Source organism: Pseudonaja textilis, chromosome 4, assembly GCF_049901715.1.
Source record: "Pseudonaja textilis isolate UNSWEBS1 chromosome 4, rPseTex1.2, whole genome shotgun sequence".
Lineage (NCBI taxonomy): Eukaryota > Metazoa > Chordata > Lepidosauria > Squamata > Elapidae > Pseudonaja > Pseudonaja textilis.
In genome coordinates, this window is record NC_141993.1 from 63,255,770 (window position 1) to 63,275,367 (window position 19,598).

The 19,598-nt window shown below is 40.9% G+C and overlaps 1 protein-coding gene across 1 annotated transcript in view; it reads left to right on the top strand.

The window, feature by feature from the left end:
• Positions 1 to 16,769, top strand: part of COL4A3 (collagen type IV alpha 3 chain) — a 68,994-nt gene extending 52,225 nt beyond the window's left edge. Inside the window, exons 42-52 of the mRNA XM_087933222.1 lie at positions 6,176 to 6,355; positions 7,228 to 7,358; positions 8,193 to 8,265; positions 9,384 to 9,455; positions 9,612 to 9,731; positions 10,750 to 10,848; positions 11,015 to 11,227; positions 12,138 to 12,315; positions 12,593 to 12,707; positions 15,227 to 15,399; positions 15,978 to 16,769. Of these exons, the coding sequence (XP_087789348.1) occupies positions 6,176 to 6,355; positions 7,228 to 7,358; positions 8,193 to 8,265; positions 9,384 to 9,455; positions 9,612 to 9,731; positions 10,750 to 10,848; positions 11,015 to 11,227; positions 12,138 to 12,315; positions 12,593 to 12,707; positions 15,227 to 15,399; positions 15,978 to 16,062 (1,439 nt within the window). The 3' untranslated portion in view covers positions 16,063 to 16,769. The remainder of the gene's footprint in view (positions 1 to 6,175; positions 6,356 to 7,227; positions 7,359 to 8,192; positions 8,266 to 9,383; positions 9,456 to 9,611; positions 9,732 to 10,749; positions 10,849 to 11,014; positions 11,228 to 12,137; positions 12,316 to 12,592; positions 12,708 to 15,226; positions 15,400 to 15,977) is intronic.
• The last annotated feature ends 2,829 nt before the right edge of the window (positions 16,770 to 19,598 follow it).

The following is a 19,598-nucleotide window of genomic DNA, read 5'->3' on the forward strand; positions in this document are numbered from 1 at the left end:
TTGTAGCACGGTGGTAAGATTGCATTATTGCAGGAAAACTCTGCCCACAGCCAGAAATTTAATTCTGCCAGTGCTCAAGGTTGACTCAGCCTTCCCTCCTTCCGAGGTCAGTAAAATGAGGACCCAATTTGTTGGGGGCAATCATGCTGACTTTTGTAAACCATTTAAAGAGGACTGTAAAGCACTATGAAGTGGTACCTGTTATGTCCCTGGAACTTGCCAAAGTCCCCACCCAGGTCCGTTCATGCTGCGGGGGCGTTTGCTGCCCCTCATTGGCTGGCCTCCCTCGACGGCCGGCTATAAAAGCCAGCTGCGGGGTCCGGCCAGCCGCTGATCGCTGTGAGCCTGCTCCAGGCAGGGTTAACACGTTCAGTCCTTTATTGCTTCAATAAAGTCTTGTTGCACCCATGCCCTGGTCTAGCCTCTCATTGCTCAACTACAACACTGGCGACGAAGGTGGGATGGCTACCAGAGGCAATCTGCAACAGCTGAAATCACTAAAACCGCTGAGCCGCAGCCGCGCCGCCGGAGAGCTCGGTCAGCAAGAGCGAAAGTGACAAGCGTCTGTAGCCGCTTGGTTAGCAAGCTACAGGGGAAAGTGAAGCGCTGCGAGCCGCAGCCGCTCAACACAAAAGAGCGCGAAATTCAAACGGCTGTCGTTTGGATTTCTTGCCGGAATACAGCGCGGTGCTGTTATTCCAAGTCACTGACGCTTACGCAGGCATGAAATTTGAAGCGCTATCAGAGGCGGCTAGCCATTACCGCCTACGCTCTCCAGGAGCGCGAAATTCAAAACGCTGCCAACAGCCGTTGCAGCTTAGCCACAATTGTTAGCCCAGAGAGAGAGAGAGCAGAGAGGTTCTGTGGAGCCTCTCCAGAGCTGTAGTCACTAGCCTGACAAGAGCACAAAGTGCCATTCTGTTGTCCCAGAGAGATTTCTCAACAGCATAACGTACAGAAGTCCTCATCATGAACTCCAACCCAGCCTTCCCACCATTCAAGCTGGATGAAGAAAAGTGGGAGTCATACAAGAATCGTTTTAACCACTACATCGATGCTATTGGTCTGGCTGATGCTGGGAGCACAGAAAAAGTCATTCTTCCTCAGTTATTGCGGGCCGTCGTTTTGATACCGCCACAGCACTCGTTGCTCCACGTGAGTTAAAGAATGTCCCCTGGGCAGGATTGCTAGAGATTCTCACCAATCATTACTCCCCCAGACCATCACAAATCGCGAGGCGTTTCACCTTCCAGATGAGGAAGCAAGCGGAAAAGGAAACCGTCAACCAATATATGGCCGCCTTGAGGACTGCAGCCCTCCACTGCGGGTTCGGGAACTATCTAGATGACATGCTCCTCGACCAGCTCGTCTGCGGGGTCAAAGACCTTCACCTCCAAAGCGACTACTCGCCAGGAAGGACCTCAACCTCTCCCAGGCCGTCGAGGAAGCCTTGGCAGCAGAACTGGCAACCCAGTCAGCCACCGAAATTCAAGGTCCCGTTCCCGAACAAAGCTGCGCCACCGTTCATTCAGAAGAGGTAGTCAACGAAGATGATCCCAACGATCAAACAGACATCCACCGCCTCACCCATGCCAAACAACCACAGGCAGGAGCCAGGCAAGAAACCAACAGCGCACCCAAACACATCATCCTGTGCCTATCCTGTGGCGGACCTCACTCGAGAGCTTCGTGCAAATTCAAGGGTGCCACCTGTAACCATTGCCACAAAAAAGGCCACATCGCTAGAGTCTGCCAGGCCGCGCACAACTCAGCACAAAAGGTTCCTTCCTTTTCCCATTCTGGGCCCCAAAGGCAAGTACTAAATTGTCACACTTGCTACCATGCTAACCACACCTGTCACTCTATTAGTAAAATAACACTCTCCATTTTATTAGAAGGTAAACCTTGTCGTATGGAGGTTGACACGGGGTCAGCGCTCTCAATCATCTCTTGGAGCACCCTCAAGAAAATCCAGCCCAGACTATCCAGAAACCAGCTCCAGAAGTGCCAGATCTCCTTGAGGGATTATCAGGGAAAGGACATTCCAGTACTCGGCAAAGGCAAGTTCCTTGTTAATTTTAAAGCTTTCAAAGGCCACCTGCCTCTAGTGGTAGTTAACGGCAACCTCCCCAGTCTTCTGGGGCTTGATTGGTTCCCCTACCTCGGCCTAGGGTTAACAGGAGTCCATGCTGTCTCAGCTTCTGACACTGACTCCCTATTCACTGACTACTCAGACGTATTCAGCGATGAGTTAGGGTGTTATAATGGTACCCCCATCTCATTTGCAGTTGACCCCCAAGCGGTTCCAGTCCGGCTGAAACCGCGTAGAGTCCCATTCGCCATTCGGCCTAAACTGGACGCAGAGCTCGATAAATTATTAAAACAAGGAGTCATTGAGCCGACAGACTTCGCCAAATGGGAGACGCCAATTGTCACACCCCTTAAAAAGGATGGCAGCCTGAGAATTTGTTCAGATTACAAAACAACAATTAACCGCTTTCTACAAGTTAGCGCGTACCCAGTCCCGGTCATTCAACATTTATTGCATACCTTTGAGCCTGGCAACATTTTTGCCAAATTAGACATGTCACAAGCGTATCAACAGTTCCCTGTTGACAACCAAACAGCCGAACTGCAGACCATTGTGACTCACAGGGGTGCCTTCCGGTGCAAGCGTCTCCAGTTTGGCGTAAGTGTTGCCCGGGCATCTTCCAATCCCTCATGGAGCGTATACTACAGGGCCTCCCTGGCGTAGTGCCCTACTTGACGACATATTGGTCTCGGCCAGGGACAGGCCCCAACTCTTCCAGAGAGTCAGAGCAGTGTTAGACAGGTTCAGACAGCATGGCCTCAAATTAAAAGGGAGAAATGTGCCATTGCCACTAGACAGGTGGACTTTCTGGGCTATAGAATTGACGCCTCAGGCATTCACCCCCTAGAATCCAAGGTCAAGGCAATTCATGAGGCACCCACGCCAACCACTAAAGCCGAGCTACAAGCCTTTTTGGGATTATTGAACTTTTATGCATCATTTCTACCTCACAAAGCATCAGTAGCAGAGCCTTTACACAGGCTCTTAGATAAAAAATCACCTTGGCACTGGGGACACAAGGAAGACACCGCTTTTCGTGCAGTCAAATCACTGCTCACATCAGACGCGGTCCTTATTCAATTTGACCCACACCTTCCATTGGTACTAGCCGCGGATGCATCCCCTTTTGGGATTGGCGCCGTATTAAGCCATAGACTACCCAACGGCTCCGAGGCACCAATCGCTTTCTTTTCCAGAACGCTCTCAGCGACAGAGCGTAACTATAGTCAAATCGACAAGGAGGCTTTAGCCGCAGTGGCCGTGGTTAAGAAATTTCATGAATTCCTGTTTGGCCACAACTTGAGCTAATCACGGACCACAAGCCTCTCCTGGGTCTTCTTTCTGGAGACAAGCAGACTCCCCAAGTGTTGTCTCCCAGAATGACGAGGTGGACCTTGTTCCTGGCGGCTTATTCGTACAAGCTCATCCACCGCCCAGGAAAAACATTGAGCCACGCAGACGCCCTCAGCCGCTGCCCCCTGCCAGCTCCAGCTGAAGACCCGGCCCCGGTCCATGCCATCTTCGATGTCACCGAGCTCGACCTTCCTGTCACCGCCCTCGACATCGCCACCAAATCCAAGACGGACAAAATCATCGCCCAGGTACTGGACTGGGTGAGGAGGGGTGGCCGGGCTCTAACCTCGCAGCCGAATTCACACCTTTTAAGACCCGTCAACAGGAACTGTCTAGCTTACAGGGCTGCCTGTTGTGGGGCACCGGTCGTCATTCTGGCCTCACTTGCACACCAGTCTTAGAGGCACTACACGAGGGCCACCCGGGCATCGTCCGGATGAAGGCGTTGGCTCGGAGCTACGTCTGGTGGCCTGGCTTGGACGACGACATCGTCAAGTGGGTAAGCTCATGCCAACCCTGTCAGGAATCCAGACCATCCCCTCCAGTCACCACCCCCACAAAGTGGGAGAGCGCCAACGCGCCTTGGTCAAGGCTACACATTGACTTAGCGGGTCCAATACACGGCAAAACCTTCTTGGTGGTCGTAGATTCATACTCTAAATGGATCGATGTGGCCCAACTATCCACAACCACCACGCAAGCAGTTACCAAGGCCCTGACCCGCCTATTCGTAACACACGGGCTACCGGATACCATAGTTTCAAATAATGGCCCCCAGTTTGCCTCAACAGAATTTAGCTGTTTTGCCACAAATCTTGGCATCCGACACATCTTCACGGCCCCCTTCCATCCTGCCAGCAACGGACTGGCGGAGAGAGCCGTTAGATCCACAAAGAAGCGTTAGCCAGATTCAGCAAAGAAGATTGGCATCACAGACTCTCCGCTTCTTGCTAAGCCAACACTCAACCCCTTGCATGGTCACCAACAAATCCCCTGCTGAACTTCTGATGGGTAGACGCCTAAGAACTGTGTTGGATAGGCTCCACCCTCACTATTGCCCTGACACCCCTCTCGCTTCAATGACGGGGGTCAGAGATTTTGTCTTGCAGGAACATGTCTTTGCAAGAAACTATGCCGGAGACCCACTGTGGATTCCAGGAGTGATAGTAGCCATCACCGGTCCCAGGTCGTACCGAGTCCAACTGGAAGACGGCTGCATATGGAGAAGACACCTGGACCAGCTAAGGAAGCGACAGGGTACCTTCGCCAGTGCCGGATCGTGGGCTCAGGTCGACCCCCAGGTGCCACACCAAACCCTCATCGGAGACCATGCCAGAATCTCTTCACCACCACCACCCGGACCAAGGGAGCAGGCAGTAGACCGGGACTGCCCGATGGGTCCGCCACCGGAACCAACAGACGGGGCCACGACATCACCGACCGGAAGCACTGCACCGGTACGTGCGCAGACCTCAGAGCGAGGCTGCACCCCATCACCAACCCCACCGGGTTCCTTGAACTCTGAGACACTTGGTAACTCACTGGAGTTACGACGTTCGGGGCGACAGCACAGACCGCCCGCTTATTTAAATGACTATGCGTGTTCGCATCTGGGGGGAAGGGGTGTTATGTCCCTGGAACTTGCCAAAGTCCCCACCCAGGTCCGTTCATGCTACGGGGGCGTTTGCTGCCCCTCATTGGCTGGCCTCCCTCGACGGCCGGCTATAAAAGCCAGCTGCGGGGTCCGGCCAGCCGCTGATCGCTGTGAGCCTGCTCCAGGCAGGGTTAACACGTTCAGTCCTTTATTGCTTCAATAAAGTCTTGTTGCACCCATGCCCTGGTCTAGCCTCTCATTGCTCAACTACAACAGTACCTAAATCTAAGTATATATATATATATGACAAGAACATGCTTTTCTTTTTCACCACCTGGATTTTGAGCCCCACTAAGAGGCTGGAAATATAGTTGCATAAAAAAATTTCTTCAAGTTTTCTAATAAGAAAATTCAGATCAGAAAGCTAGACAGTTGTTTAATATTTGCATATATTTTATAAAACACTTTTGATATATTGTAGCCAATAATTGGGTGGATACTACAAAAAGAAAAAAGGGGTTTTTTAAGAACTATTCCTTTCATTCTTCTAAAAGGAATAATTATTCTTTTGAGAGAGAATTGCTATAAATAGCTTTTTTGGTACCACACAACTACAATTAAGGTTTTCCTGAATTTCTTAAGACAACAGATAGGATGCTAATACTAAGTGCTAAGGTATGTATCACACCCATAGACTGTTGCCTATGTTTTCTTTTAATAGAGTTAGTAGTTTTATTTTGCCTCTTCCAGGGTTGACTATATATTGCAGGCTATCTTAACTGGAAGAGTCAGGGTAGAGGAGCTGAATAAAAATGCTTCAGGATTCCTGAATTGTCTAGTCTTGGCTGATAGGTCATTGCTGATTAGAAGTAACTTCTGATTCATAACATATGATCCAAACTGGCTTATATATCCAACATTATTATTCCTGTAAATGGAAAGTAGATTGTATTACCAAAAAGTATATTCATGGAAAATATGTGGAAAGGAACTCATCTGTGAAGGGAGCAGTAATGATGGATACAGCTTATGTTTCTTGACATCACTAGCTTGGGATTTTTGGAACAAATCATAGTACCCTTAAAAATATAATGACCAATATGTTCTTAACTTTGATTAAAATATTCATTCCCAAGGTATCAAAGGAGAAATGGGAGTAGCTGGTTTTCCAGGACAAGGCTTTAAAGGTGTTATGGGAGACCAAGGACCTGGTGGACCTCCTGGTTTACCTGGACCACCAGGACTTCCAGGAAAACCAGGCAAAATACTTAGCCCCAAAGGAAATAGAGGTCCTCCTGGCCCAGATGGAAATCCAGGTAAGAAGCCATTATTATACAGCAACTTTCAGATTCGTTTTGCTACAACTTATCATTGCTACAAAATAGATGCAGTTATTCATTTCTTATGCCTAATCAGATTCATCGTGAGTTTTTTCCTACTTTCACTTTAGGTGTTTTTCCCTCTTCATTTAGCTGCTCTGCTTTACAGTTGAAAAGCCAAGCAGCTGTCTTCTGTACAACAACATTTGGGAGCATATGTACCAACTGTGCAATCATCTCTGCATTTAATATAGAAACATAAGAATAGCCTTGATGGATCAGACCAAAGCACATAATGCCCACAATATTTTTCTGCATATTGGCAGAGATGCATAATTTCCCCCCCATTTTCTTTCCTATAAATGTATTTGTATTCAAGATATAGCCAACCTGTCTTCAAGACTACTACCACTTGATAAACTTGTCCTCCATTAACTTAAGACTATTAATGCTTGATAGACTTGTCCTCCATTAATTTATCCAATCCCCTATTAAAGCCTTTCTGGTCAGAGACAGAAATTTATGGGAGTTTTGGGCTATTGTTTCAATGACAGGTTTTGTCTACAGCATTCTAAGGAACTTTCTGCCCTGAGGTACGTGCAATATTATTAATATTTCACAATATTTATTAGACCAAAAGTTTTTGGCCTGTGTTGTGTTAAGTATATATGGTGTGGTTGTTCTTTCTGACAGCTGCCTATGCAAGTGGACCTTAGTGCCAACTTTGCAGTTTTAAAGTGAAAAGTGTCATACATACATTGTAATTTATTAAGGAGATAGAAGAGATAGAATATATATGCATATAATTTAACACAATTCTTGGTTAATATACTATTTCCAAATGCACGTACTTTCCCCATGAAACATAGGTGATCCTGGTAGCCCAGGACCTGCTGGAGCCCCAGGCTACAGTATAAAAGGAAACAAGGGTGTCAGAGGAACAGATGGAATTCCAGGCCTGCCAGGAATGAAAGGTGATGATGGCCCATGTGGTATGCCAGTAAGTTAAATAAGTATCCTTTATTAGTCATTCACTGATTTCATATTTTAGACTTGCAACAATGCAAAACTGTTGACTAGGAAAGCTATCACATTCTGCAAAAATAATTAAACTTAAACAATTAGGAATTAAAAAAAAACAGGAATTTTACTCTGTTTCATTTTTCTAGCTATCAATGCAGAATTAGTATGTGTATTAGTGGGTGTCACTAGACAGGTGAACTGTCCTAAGATTTTTTTGTTGTTTTTGCTGTTTCACTCATAGATGGAATAAACTGTTTCATTTATGTTATAATTAAGAGCTAGCTGTTGTTAAGGCATGGAGCAGGGAAGCTCAGAGGAAATACAAAAATAATTTTCATCCCACGTTCATTGAAATATGAGTGTTTAGGATATGGATAATTTTTCTTCTATTGAGGCCCTAATTCTTCTGAGAATAACATCTAGAAGACTGTATGTCCAATAATAAGGAACATAGCTATACTTGTATTTCGTTGTATTAAATTGTTAGCAAAGGTAGGTTCTGAAACAATTAAAATTGTTAAGAATACAGGGAGGAAGCTATACAGGGGGTGCCTATTTTAAAACTAGAGATGGATTAAATAAATAATGGCAAAGAATTGGTTTCCATGCTACTTTTACTTTTAATGAGACAATAGAAATATAAGGCCAGCAATTCTGAGGATTGAGTTTATATTCTCCAATTTTCCATTGGCAATGATTCTTTTTGCTTGAGATTGTGTTTATTCTCTCTCTACTCTTCAAAAAAAAACCTTACAAAATCTATTGAAGATGAGTTTAAACTGATAAAGACTATTTTTATCCTGATTTATAGGGAATTGAAGGTATCCCTGGTTATCAGGGTCCTGATGGTGATCTTGGCTTTCCAGGATTACCAGGAATAAAAGGTATTTTTTTATTGTATCTAATTATAGAATGCCATATTTTGCCACTTAAATTTCATACATCATGATTGAAATATAAATTGGATACTGCAGATAGAGAACTTCTTCTGGATTAATTGTTTGAGTGTTGTCAATTTAATTTCAGCTCTTCATCACAATGAAGACTTTTCCCAGGATGATTTATAGGGGCTTGGTTTAATGCAACTCTGGAGCTGTGATTTCTCACAAAGATTTTACAAATTGACTCTAAGATATAGAGAGCAGCTTGTCTATTTCCTTGCTATTTTTTTCCTGAGTAAAAGTCTCAACAATGAACAAGAAAGCAAGATAAACAGAAACCACCTCATTATTGTCACTGCCTACATGCTATGAGAGATGGTGTGAACATGTATTGTCCTTGTTATCTCTGAAATCAAGTTGGATCACGTTTTGTACTACTTATAAAGTAGGAGCTAGTAGGAAAAAGCCTTAAATTTAAACTTGGGATTCTAAACCTAGAAAGAGACCAACATTAATTACAAAAAAAAATACTCAAAATGTATTTGAGTCGAGAAAGGCAAAAAGAGGCGTACTTCAAAAAGAGTCAAAACAGGTTGTACATTCTTGCTAGTTGCCATGGAGATTCTCAGCTGCTGATCTCTTTTGACAGTGTATTCAAGGGATTGGATCCGGTTAGGAAAATTCCAGTGTAAAATTGACCCGTTTCTGCCCTGGGTGAAGTCCAAAGATTCTTTCCCTGTGTTTTGTTCATGTTAGCTTACTTCCTTGACAGGGCTGGCCATTAAATATAAAGATTCAAAACAAGTATTTCATAGCTGTTTGGCTTGAAGATCTTCACTTATGTTCATATGTTCAAGACATACTAGGCAAAAACATGGGATAATTGGCCAACGTAGATATTTGTACTGAATGTGCATCTTTATGCATATTTCTTTGATGATAAATCCTACTATATTATCAAAACCAAATAACATCAATCTCTCTCCAAAACTGGTAATATGATGTAGAATAGTAAATTAGGACATGCATTCCCATAGTCATGTGAGCTTTATAGAATTCACAAGTATTCTTTGGCATCATAATCATATAATTCTTGTCTAATAATAGGATCTTCCTTTTAGGAGAAAAGGGCAATCGGGGACCACCTGGACCAACCGGAATAGCAGGGCCTCGAGGGCCAACAGGACTACCAGGTAGCAAATGATGATCTGTTTTACATAATTGAATTGGATTTATAATATTATTTGCTTATAAATAATTGTAATTGTAAAGAATTGTAATTAATCTATAATTGTAATTGTACACAGATAAACAAAGAACCCTTTATTTGCTTGTATCTTCATTATTAGGTCAGCCTGGACCATTTGTGAAAGCAGTTTCTTTCCCAGGAGGTCCAGGACCTGCTGGACCTCCAGGAAACCCAGGAAGCCCAGGAGATCCTGGTCCCCGTGGGTCACCTGGGCTCCCAGGTACAATTTCCTTTCCTCTATTTTAATATTTTTCAACCTTGGGAACTTGAAATGTGAGGGCCTTGACATTGTGGGAGTTAAGTCCAACATTTTCAAGATGCCAAGATTGTGTAAGGTCCCAGAAGTTTCCCTGAGCCATGGAGATGCCAAAGAATGAGACTTGAGACGAGGCTTGCAAAAATAACAGCCTTTTTATTCTTTGGCCAAAGCAAAAAGTCTGGGTGAATACTATGTCCAAAACATACAGACAAAATGCATGTAAGGAATAGCCACACCTTGCAAGAATGGCTCAGAGTATATGTATTTTACGCTGATAGAAACTAAGTTTATCCAATCAGAGACAAAAGTTTGTTATTAATGTGGGCAATGTCTTGCCCCTTCCTTATCCATGGAGTGTTCTTTGTCCGTGCTCTGTCCATACTTTGTTATTTTACACAGTATCCCTTGTCCTTGTGTGTTCATGCTGCTAGGCAGCTCCCCCCGCGCGCTTATCTATGGAGCAGGATGTTCCTGGGAATTGTCTCCAAGGATCTGTCTAGCTCTGAAGAAAATTGCAGAGGCGAGAAACCAGATAGAAAAGGATACAATTCTTTTACAGAATGAATTCCTAACAAATGATTTTCATCCTTAGCAAAATAGTACAAGCAACTTCTTTAACAGATGCAAGGAGCAAAGGTTAGATTAATTCATGTCAAAATGTCCTTTCAATTGAAAAACACTGCTCTATTTGAATTAATCAGATGTGGTGATTATTGCCCCAGTGTTACTTGAAGCTTTTAGTTGGGATGTCTTTCTGTTATCTCAGTTGTTAGAGAACTCAGGAGATATCCTGGAAGAACTCAGAGAACACCTGTGTTTGAATGTGTTTCTGGGTGAAATACAGAGGACGACTTATTACCGGCTGTTACTCAGGGCTTGTCTTGATATAAGTTTGCATGAAATCTTCTCCAGAGTGATCCCTTCCTTTTAGGTATGTTTTGAACGTATGTTAACATTTTTCTTCAATTCATCAATCCAGGACCTCCTGGTACAATGGGCCAGCCAGGCCGTCATGGTATTCCAGGTAGAACTGGACCACCTGGACCCAAAGGAGAAAAAGGATTTCAAGGGCAAAAAGGTACTACAATAAGGAGTGGTGAACTTTTTATAAGAAAATGGAATGGAATATTTGGATTTTGTCTTAGATAATCATGGAAATATTGTGTATATTTGACACAGAGTTTGTAGGTGAACAAGTTCACAAATATTTCTGATTATTATTTTTTAAATTAATTTCTGTGTAGGTTTACCTGGATTGCTTGGATCTCCTGGTACAAACGGACTTCCTGGATTCCCAGGAAGCTCCATAACTAGTCCAGTGAAAAGAGGCTTCATTTTTTCCAGGCACAGTCAGTCAACAAACATTCCTACATGTCCATCTGGGACAACTCACATCTATAGTGGCTACTCTCTTCTTTTTGTTCAAGGAAATGAACAAGCACATGGACAAGACCTTGGTATTTTTATACTTTATTTTATTTTTTTCTTAACAAGATATCACATAAAGTTTGCTATGCAAAAGCAAGCATTTCATGTCCTAGTTAAAATAACAAACCCAACAGTGCAATTCTAAGCATAGGTCTTAGTTAGTAAATTCCCAGAGAATTGTGACTATATCTGCATCTTAAGGATGAATCTTCCCTCTGCAGCACTTTCAGGGTATAGAAGATAGTGTACATATGAATTGTCCAGATCAAAGAACTTTATTTCTGGTAATTCCATCTCTTAATGAGAGTTTTGGTCAAGAATAACTACCAGCATAAGCAACAGCACTTAAGACTTACATACCGCTTTATAGTGCCTTACAGCCCTCTCTAAGCAGTTTGCAGAGTCAGCATATTGCCCCCAACAATCTGGGTCCTCATTTTACCCACCTCGGAAGGATGAAAGGCTGAGACAACCTTAAGCCAGCAACCTTAAGCATTACTCTTAAATTTCTTTATGTACTGTTTTAGAACACTATGAGCTGATTGTTTCAAAATCTCTGAGAAAACACTGAGAGGGGAAAAAAAACACATTGTCACATTAACAGATATATGTTTTTTCTAGCTATTTTATTTTAACGCCTCTCTTCCAATTGTAAATGAAACATTGATTTACCCAGAGCTGGAACCCTGACAGGTAGTTCCAAAGGAATTAATCCCAGAATGTTTTCTAGTCCCATAGCTTTTGATATTTCCCTCTTAAAAATCTTCACTGTTCCTTTGTTCTCTGATTCCCCCCCCCTCGCCCCCCCAGAATTGTCTCTATTGTAGCATTTCCCTTCCTTGTATGTATTTCATCTATACTAATATTCTAAACATCATAGCATACCTATAATAGGATACTTTATTGAACTCAGCAGAATTTCTCTTCTGAATCATCCAGGTACAACTGGCAGCTGTCTTTCAAGATTTACTACTATGCCCTTTTTATTATGTAATACCCAAGCAGTCTGCAGATTTGCTTCTCGCAATGATTACTCCTACTGGTTGTCAACAGAAACACCAATGCCTGAAGATATGGCACCAATTTCTGGAAGAGATTTAGAGTCCTATATTAGCAGGTATTTTTTTCCTACTTGATTTCCCCTTCTAATTTCTATATAGTTATTTATTTGGTACATACCATTATATAAGAAACACTAAGTGGATAAACTGTTGGTTTCCAAAAACAAAATCAAGATGCTAAGTGATTTTGTAAAAAGCTGAATAAAAATGAATTATTCCATTCCATGTGTGTTCTGCTGGCTACCTGACTTATCAGCACTTTTCTTCCAAATTCATTTGTCTGCTGCAGTTTGTTTCTCCCTTTTCTTCATGATACGTTTGTCTCTCACTTAGATGTGTTGTCTGCGAAGGTCCAGCAATGATGATAGCAGTCCACAGTCAAAAAACTTCAGTTCCATCCTGTCCTCAAGGCTGGCAATCTCTTTGGAAAGGGTTTTCTTTTGTTATGGTAAGAAGAAAAATAAATAAATAAAAGTTACTGGTTTTGGTTTGAAATAAATGAATCATTAGGTAAGAGATTAGAAAAAAATCCAAGTTCTGAAGGTGTTCAATCAAATTGATAATTTCATTTTATTAAACTTTATTACTGAAGTGCTGTGGGAGAAAAGGTATAGTGCTAATTAATTAGAGCCTTGCAATCCATCTCACATGTAAGCTGCATCTACATAAACAACTTATCTTCCCCTCCTCTCCACTCCCCCCTTCCCTCAATTTTAATTCTATGTCTGTTTTGCCATTCTGTGTCTCTTATGAAATGAACTGCAGCTCATGCCTTCTAATAAAATGTGTTACTTGGAAAAGGTGCCACCAGATTCCTAACAGAGTAGTTGGAAGCCTTATCAAAAACAAAGCAGATGCAGCAGTACTTTGCTTTAAGTCAGACTGTCAGTTGCAGTGTTATGGTTTTTACAAGGGATATCTGATTTTAAGCATTGTGCCTGACCCTCGGCCCCTCTATGGATCAGCACTCTCTATGCCCATCTGTCTCGCACTGCCTCAAAAACTTCAAAACTTGAGACCAGAAATTCTTGAGGAATCTGTTGTTCTTCTCTTGATCAGAATCTGATGAGGAAAGGAAAGGAGTCTGCAGATTTTACTCCACTAGGCACTCATCTTTCCAGGCCATTGAGCCATTGCTGTCCAAAGATATTTCCTTGGTCATGTGGCCAGCATGATGTTGCACAGTGCTGTTTCCTCCCCACTTAAGTGGTACCTATTTATCTTCTCACATTTGCATGCTGTCAAACTGCTAAGTGGGAGAGGAGCTAGGCAAAGATGGGTGCTCACCCCATTGTGCAATGCTCGGTCTTGGACCTAGGTTGTCAGCTTTCTACCTGACAAGTCCAATATCTTAACTACTGAGCCATAGTGCTACATTAAAGTCACCAACTTGTCCAGTACCAGAAGAAACAAGGCAAATATCTGGCAAACTTCATGCACTTGCCCAATTTAAAATATTGCTGGCAGTAGTTGTGATAAATTAGGGACTATATGAGTTGAGAGAATAACTTTTGGAGACTGAACAAAGAGCCACAACTAAAGCAATGTCAGACACAAGATATATCAACCCACAGAAGGAATGGGGATGGAAAAAGCATCTCAGAAAGAATCTTTTCTAATTTCCTAGAAAGTAAAAGTAAGAGAGGGGAGAAGTGCTTTCAGACTTACAAGATTCTGTTACTGTAGTCTTACAATGAAGATTGTGTTAGTACTCACTAGACAAACTTTGATCAATTGGGGCATTGTTTCAGAGATATTTCCTTACCTAAAGAGAGGATCAGAATGATCACACATGGGGAAAAAATCAGTTGGAGCAGGAGTGACCTCCAACTTCCTGTCAACTCTACCACTGAATTCTCTAGGGGAAAGCTGGCAGAATCTCCTTCCTTCCTTCCTTCCTTCCTTCCTTCCTTCCTTCCTTCCTTCCTTCCTCCCTCCCTCCCTCCCTGCTAAATTTAATTTCATGGGAGACATGGATCCTGGATTTTGGATGCATTCTGTATGTTAGTTAATTTGAGGGACATTGGTTGAAAATGTTTTGCTCTATGATACACCTTTTCATGCAGTTAAAGGTTACAGACACAATAGTTTAAGGCAATACATAGTAGTTTATAGTTTACTGGAAGTAGATCAGTGGTTTTCATTTCTTGTCTGGACTGTCTTAAAGGCTGACACAGAGGCAGCTTTTTTTTATTAATGTGTGAAAAAGGATATGCAAGTATCTTATGGCTATGTGAATATTTTTATAACCATATGTTGTTTTTTGATAGCTTAGATCAGGGGTCTTCAAACTTGAAAGCTTTAAGACTTGTGGACTTTAACTCCCAGAATTCCTCCTACAGTGATGTTAGCTCAGGAATTCTGGGAGTTGAAGTCCACAAGTCTTAAAGCTTTCAAGTTTGAAGACCCTTGGCTTAGATAATAGCCTAGCACTAATCATGAAATCGGTTAAGCGCTTTTTCAAAATATTTCAACAGGCCATTGAACTACAAAAGTAACAAACAAACCATCTATACTGCACCTATAGATGGTTTCTTTAAATCAGCCTACAAATTTTTTAAGATTATGATAAAAATAGAAGAGGATCGTTCATATTTTAACAACAAATGTATCATAACTGTTCTTGAAGAAAACTGTGTGGTAATAAAATTTGTAAGGTTTAAAAGTCACAAGCATCCCGACATGTTTATATGATCATACTCCAGCCTAGCCCAAAAGAAAAAAAGTTCCTGAAGGAAAAAAATAATGCATTACTAAAAGTATCTGAAATTTCTGTTGTTCTATGATGCTACAAATCCTATCAATATTAGCAAAAACTACCAAAGTGCTATATAAAAATAACCTGGATGAATTATTTGAGGTCTTAATATTCTGAGAGACAATTATTGTTGGAAGTCTAAAACTGATATTCCTTATCCACAGATTACTAAATAAAACAGATTTTATGAAAGTCATTTATCATTACAGTATACGGGTGCAGGCTCAGAAGCTTCTGGACAAGCTTTGGCATCTCCAGGGTCATGTTTAGAAAAATTTCGTGCCCTTCCATTCATTGAATGTCATGGCCGAGGAACATGTAATTACTACTCAAATTCCTACAGTTTCTGGTTGGCTACGCTAAACTCAAGAAGAATGTTCAGGTATTTTTATTTACACTACCTTCTCTATGATGCAGCTTAAAATAGTTGGTTCATTTTTTCATTGTATGTAATATGCTACCCACTTAGCCAATTCACAAATAAAGCTGATATTTCTATCTTTATTTTGATATCTATCTGCCTTATTTAGCAAATCCCTCTGAGGGAGATGGGCGATTTCAAAATTTGATAAATCCATTGTTTTATGACAACTGTTTTACTGTCAGGTCTGCCTTCTGATTCAAAGACAAAAAGATGCTTTGGACGATGTGTGTGTAGAATTCCTGCCATCAACTATTTAATCAGAAATAGCTTTTTTTAGGGTCACCCCAAAGACCTGGCGGGGGGGGGGGAATCATTATTTTCAAGAACTACAGAGAAATTCTATTTGAGGGCCTGTGGTTTATATACTCTACAGCAGCTCTCTTCAAATGCAAAGCACTTCGTAGTCCTAATTATTTTTACTTGTACTTTGATTTAAATACAGGTGACTGACACTGATGTAGCATTTATTAGTTTAATGTTTAAGATATGGGAATTTTCTTTTATTTAAAATATATTATTCTCATTTACGTTTAAAGGAAACCAGTGCCACAGACTCTAAAAGCTGGAAATATGGAAAAAATAATTAGTCGCTGTCAAGTCTGCATGAGGAAACCCAACTGAGCAGAACTGTGATCTGAAAATGAAGTTCCAGTTTTTTTGCCCACAGAAAAGCCTGAAACTTAACCAAATGTTTTTATGAACTTTTAATATGTATTAGAACAGTACAATATTTGTACCAAAAATTAGAAAATCAGTATTGTGCAATATTGAAAAGTGCAGTGTTTTTATTGTTTTATTTTGCTAAAATAAACAAAAATACTAACTTAAAAAACTATTGAAATGCAATTTTTTATACTTACTTGTATCCTGCCTTTATTAATTTTATCAATAATTCAAGGCAGCAAATGTATTTAATACTTTTTCATCCTCCTATTTTTCCCACAACATAACCCTGTAAGGTGAGTTGGGGTAAAAGAATGACTGGCCCCAAATCATCCAGTTGACTTTCATAGCTAAGGCAGGGTTAAAGATTTCTAGTCTGATGCCTTAATTCCTAGACCAAAATATTTGATGTTTTCAAGATTGCCAGTTTCCAAACACTAGTATTAATAGTGCCTTACATATTATGAACCATGGTATCATCAATTTTTTAAATGAAAAGGCTATAGTTCCCAATTGTGTTCTTGTGCTTTTCTAACTACTAAATGGAGTGAATAGCTATCATTGGATTATGTATTATTCAAATCAAATATTATGTAAACTGACATTTTGGCACAATATTAAAGGATATATTTTTTTAAAAAAATAATAAAACATCTTTGAATGAAGCTTCTAAACTGCTATCTTCATTATTTATTCTTCCTTCAGTTGCAAAGTAGGAAATTGCAGCATTTCACTTTAGCGCAATGCCATACTTCGTTACTATCTGGAAAGGAATTTCCAGTATAAGAACATGTTGATTATTTAAATAGAATGTGCCATTATAACTTTGTTCCAATTTCCTGCCAAATATTGAATTTTTAAAATTTTGGCAGACACAGCAGTGGCAGGGTGTAAGAGTTCTCCTTCACTGGAAGGTGACTATTGACCTCATCCCCTTCCTAAGAGGCCTGTAGGGGGTATGCATAAGCGCATCAATCGTGCCTACAGTCCCTGTCCTATTGTTTCTTTTTATTTTTCTTATAAGTATCTATCTCATGTATTCAAAACTATGTTTATTCTTATACCTTGTACCTTGTAAGCAATTGACAAATCAAATAAATACTAAAATACTAAACGTGCAAGCAATTGCTCCCTTGCATCTTTTATCTTAAGCCAATTCAGTCCATTTGGAACCTGAACTATTCAATATAATGCACAAACAAAAGAAATTGATTGTTAATAAGCTTAGTGTAATAAACCACTGGGTTTCTTTCACTGCAACTGCAGCCATTGCCAATGTTACTCTTCATTTGCCTGCCGATCTCTTACTGTACTGAATAACACATATACAAGTAAGCCTTATTATATTTAGTGAACTTAATTCCCAGCTCCTAATTATATAGGTTCAGGAATTCACCTTCATTAATTACTTGGTAGTTCTGGATTAAATCAGAATAAATTAGAAATGCTTTAGTCTCACTAAAATCAGTTACGTTAAACAGAACAATTTACTACACAGGTAGTCTTCAACTTATGACCACAATTGAACCCAAAATTTCTGTTGTTAAGTGAGACATTTGTTAAATGAGTGTTGCCCCATTTTACAACTTTTCTTGCCAGTTAAGTGAATCACTGTAATTGTTAAGTTAGCTACATGCTAACTTTGCTTGTCAAAAGGTTGAAAAAGGTGATTACATGATTTTGAGACACAGCAATGGTCATAATTATGCCCAGCATCTGAATTTTGATCACGTGATCATGGGGATGCAACAAAGGTGGTAACTGTGAAAAATGGTCATAAGTCACTTTTTCAGTGATGTTGTAACTTTGAACGGTCACTAAATGAACTGTTATTAAGTCAAGGACTACCTGCCTTCTTAAAGGTTTCATTTGGACAAAAAATGTCCAGTCCCATCACCAGATGTTCCCTGTATGGCCTGATAACAACTAGGGAAGATCTTCACCCTCTTCAGAATCTACACTCCTTTCCCCCAAGGTACCTATCTTATCTAGGTTTTTTTTTTAAACTAAGGATTAATGCCCTACTCATTTCTCCAATGTCAGAGACTGACTTTGCGTGGCTCATGGCCAGCAAGCCTCCTTATAACATAGACATTTTCAAAGGTTACTTATAGTCTCTTTGTCTATCAATGAAGGCATCCCCGCATTCTTCATTTCAATGAGGCTTTAAAATAACTTCCATATATGTCAATGGAAGCTTTTTACAGCTTCACTGCAACACGAGGCAGTTTTTAAAGGTCACATTTTAAATCTCAATTTCTTTCTCTCTCCTTCTCCCTTTCCCACTCTTTCCCCCTCTCCCCCCCACACACAATGTTGCACGTCTCTGTTGAAAAATCAGCTCCCACTTAGCAGCAAGGATTTACAATAATCTGTTAATATAAAAGAGTCTATTTTAAAGTCTCACTGCAGCAACTCCCTTGTAAAAATGTTCCATGTGTAGCAACAAATACAGTGCAAATGAGAAAAGGGAAAAATTATGAGTGAATTGTGTATGGCAGTGGTGGTATTTGGCAGGTTCTGACCAGTTCTGGAAAACCAGTAGCAGAATTTTGAATAGTTTGGAGAACCAGCAAATACTGACCAGCCCTGCTCCCATCTATTCTCTGCCTCCCAAGTCCCAGCTGATTGGCTGGGCCTTCTTTTGTTGGTCTGCACAGGAGAACAGAGCTGGAAAGTAGGTTAGTGGGGTAGGGAGGGAATGGGATTTTGCAGTAACCTTCCCCCAGTAGGGTGGGCGCCAAGCTGAATCCCACCACTGGTGTATGGGTGGTGTTGGAAATGTGTTGAGAGCTACATTGTCACAGGATTGTATGACAAATACTGTGTTAAATATTCAGAATGAATCTACAAGCCTGTTTCATGGTATCTTTGCCATTGCAGTACCACAAAATCTTGTCAGATATATATGTTTAAATTGTGTTGATGCATCAAGAATGCCATCCATGAACTTGAAAAGAATAATTTTATATAAAAGATTCATCTTTAATTGCATTATGCATATTAATTTGAAAAAAATACTTATTTTCAGTGAAATTGGATCCCTAATGCCTATTTATAAAATATGAGTTATAAACTGTCTTTATAGGCAAGAGGGATTCCTATGCACAATTTGTGGAAATATTTATCCGTATGCTGAAATTCATTGTAGGGCACATTCAATTAAACTTAATGAATTAATATAGTGAGGCATTCACATGTATGTCAGGATAACACTATAAGAATTGGAAGGGTTCTGGTAGGTCTTTTACGCCAACCCCTTGCTCAAGAAGGAAACTAGATCATTTCAAACAAATAGTTGTCCAATCTCTTCTTTAAAACCTCCAGTGTTTCGAGCACCCACTGTTGCAATATCACCCAATGATCCAATGATACCATACCTGCCAGGTAACACGTGTAAAGCTATGATTGGTCAACATAGTGAGGCAGGTAACAAAACAACCAACAACACGTGTAAAGCTATGATTGGTCAACATAGGTATTACCTTATATGG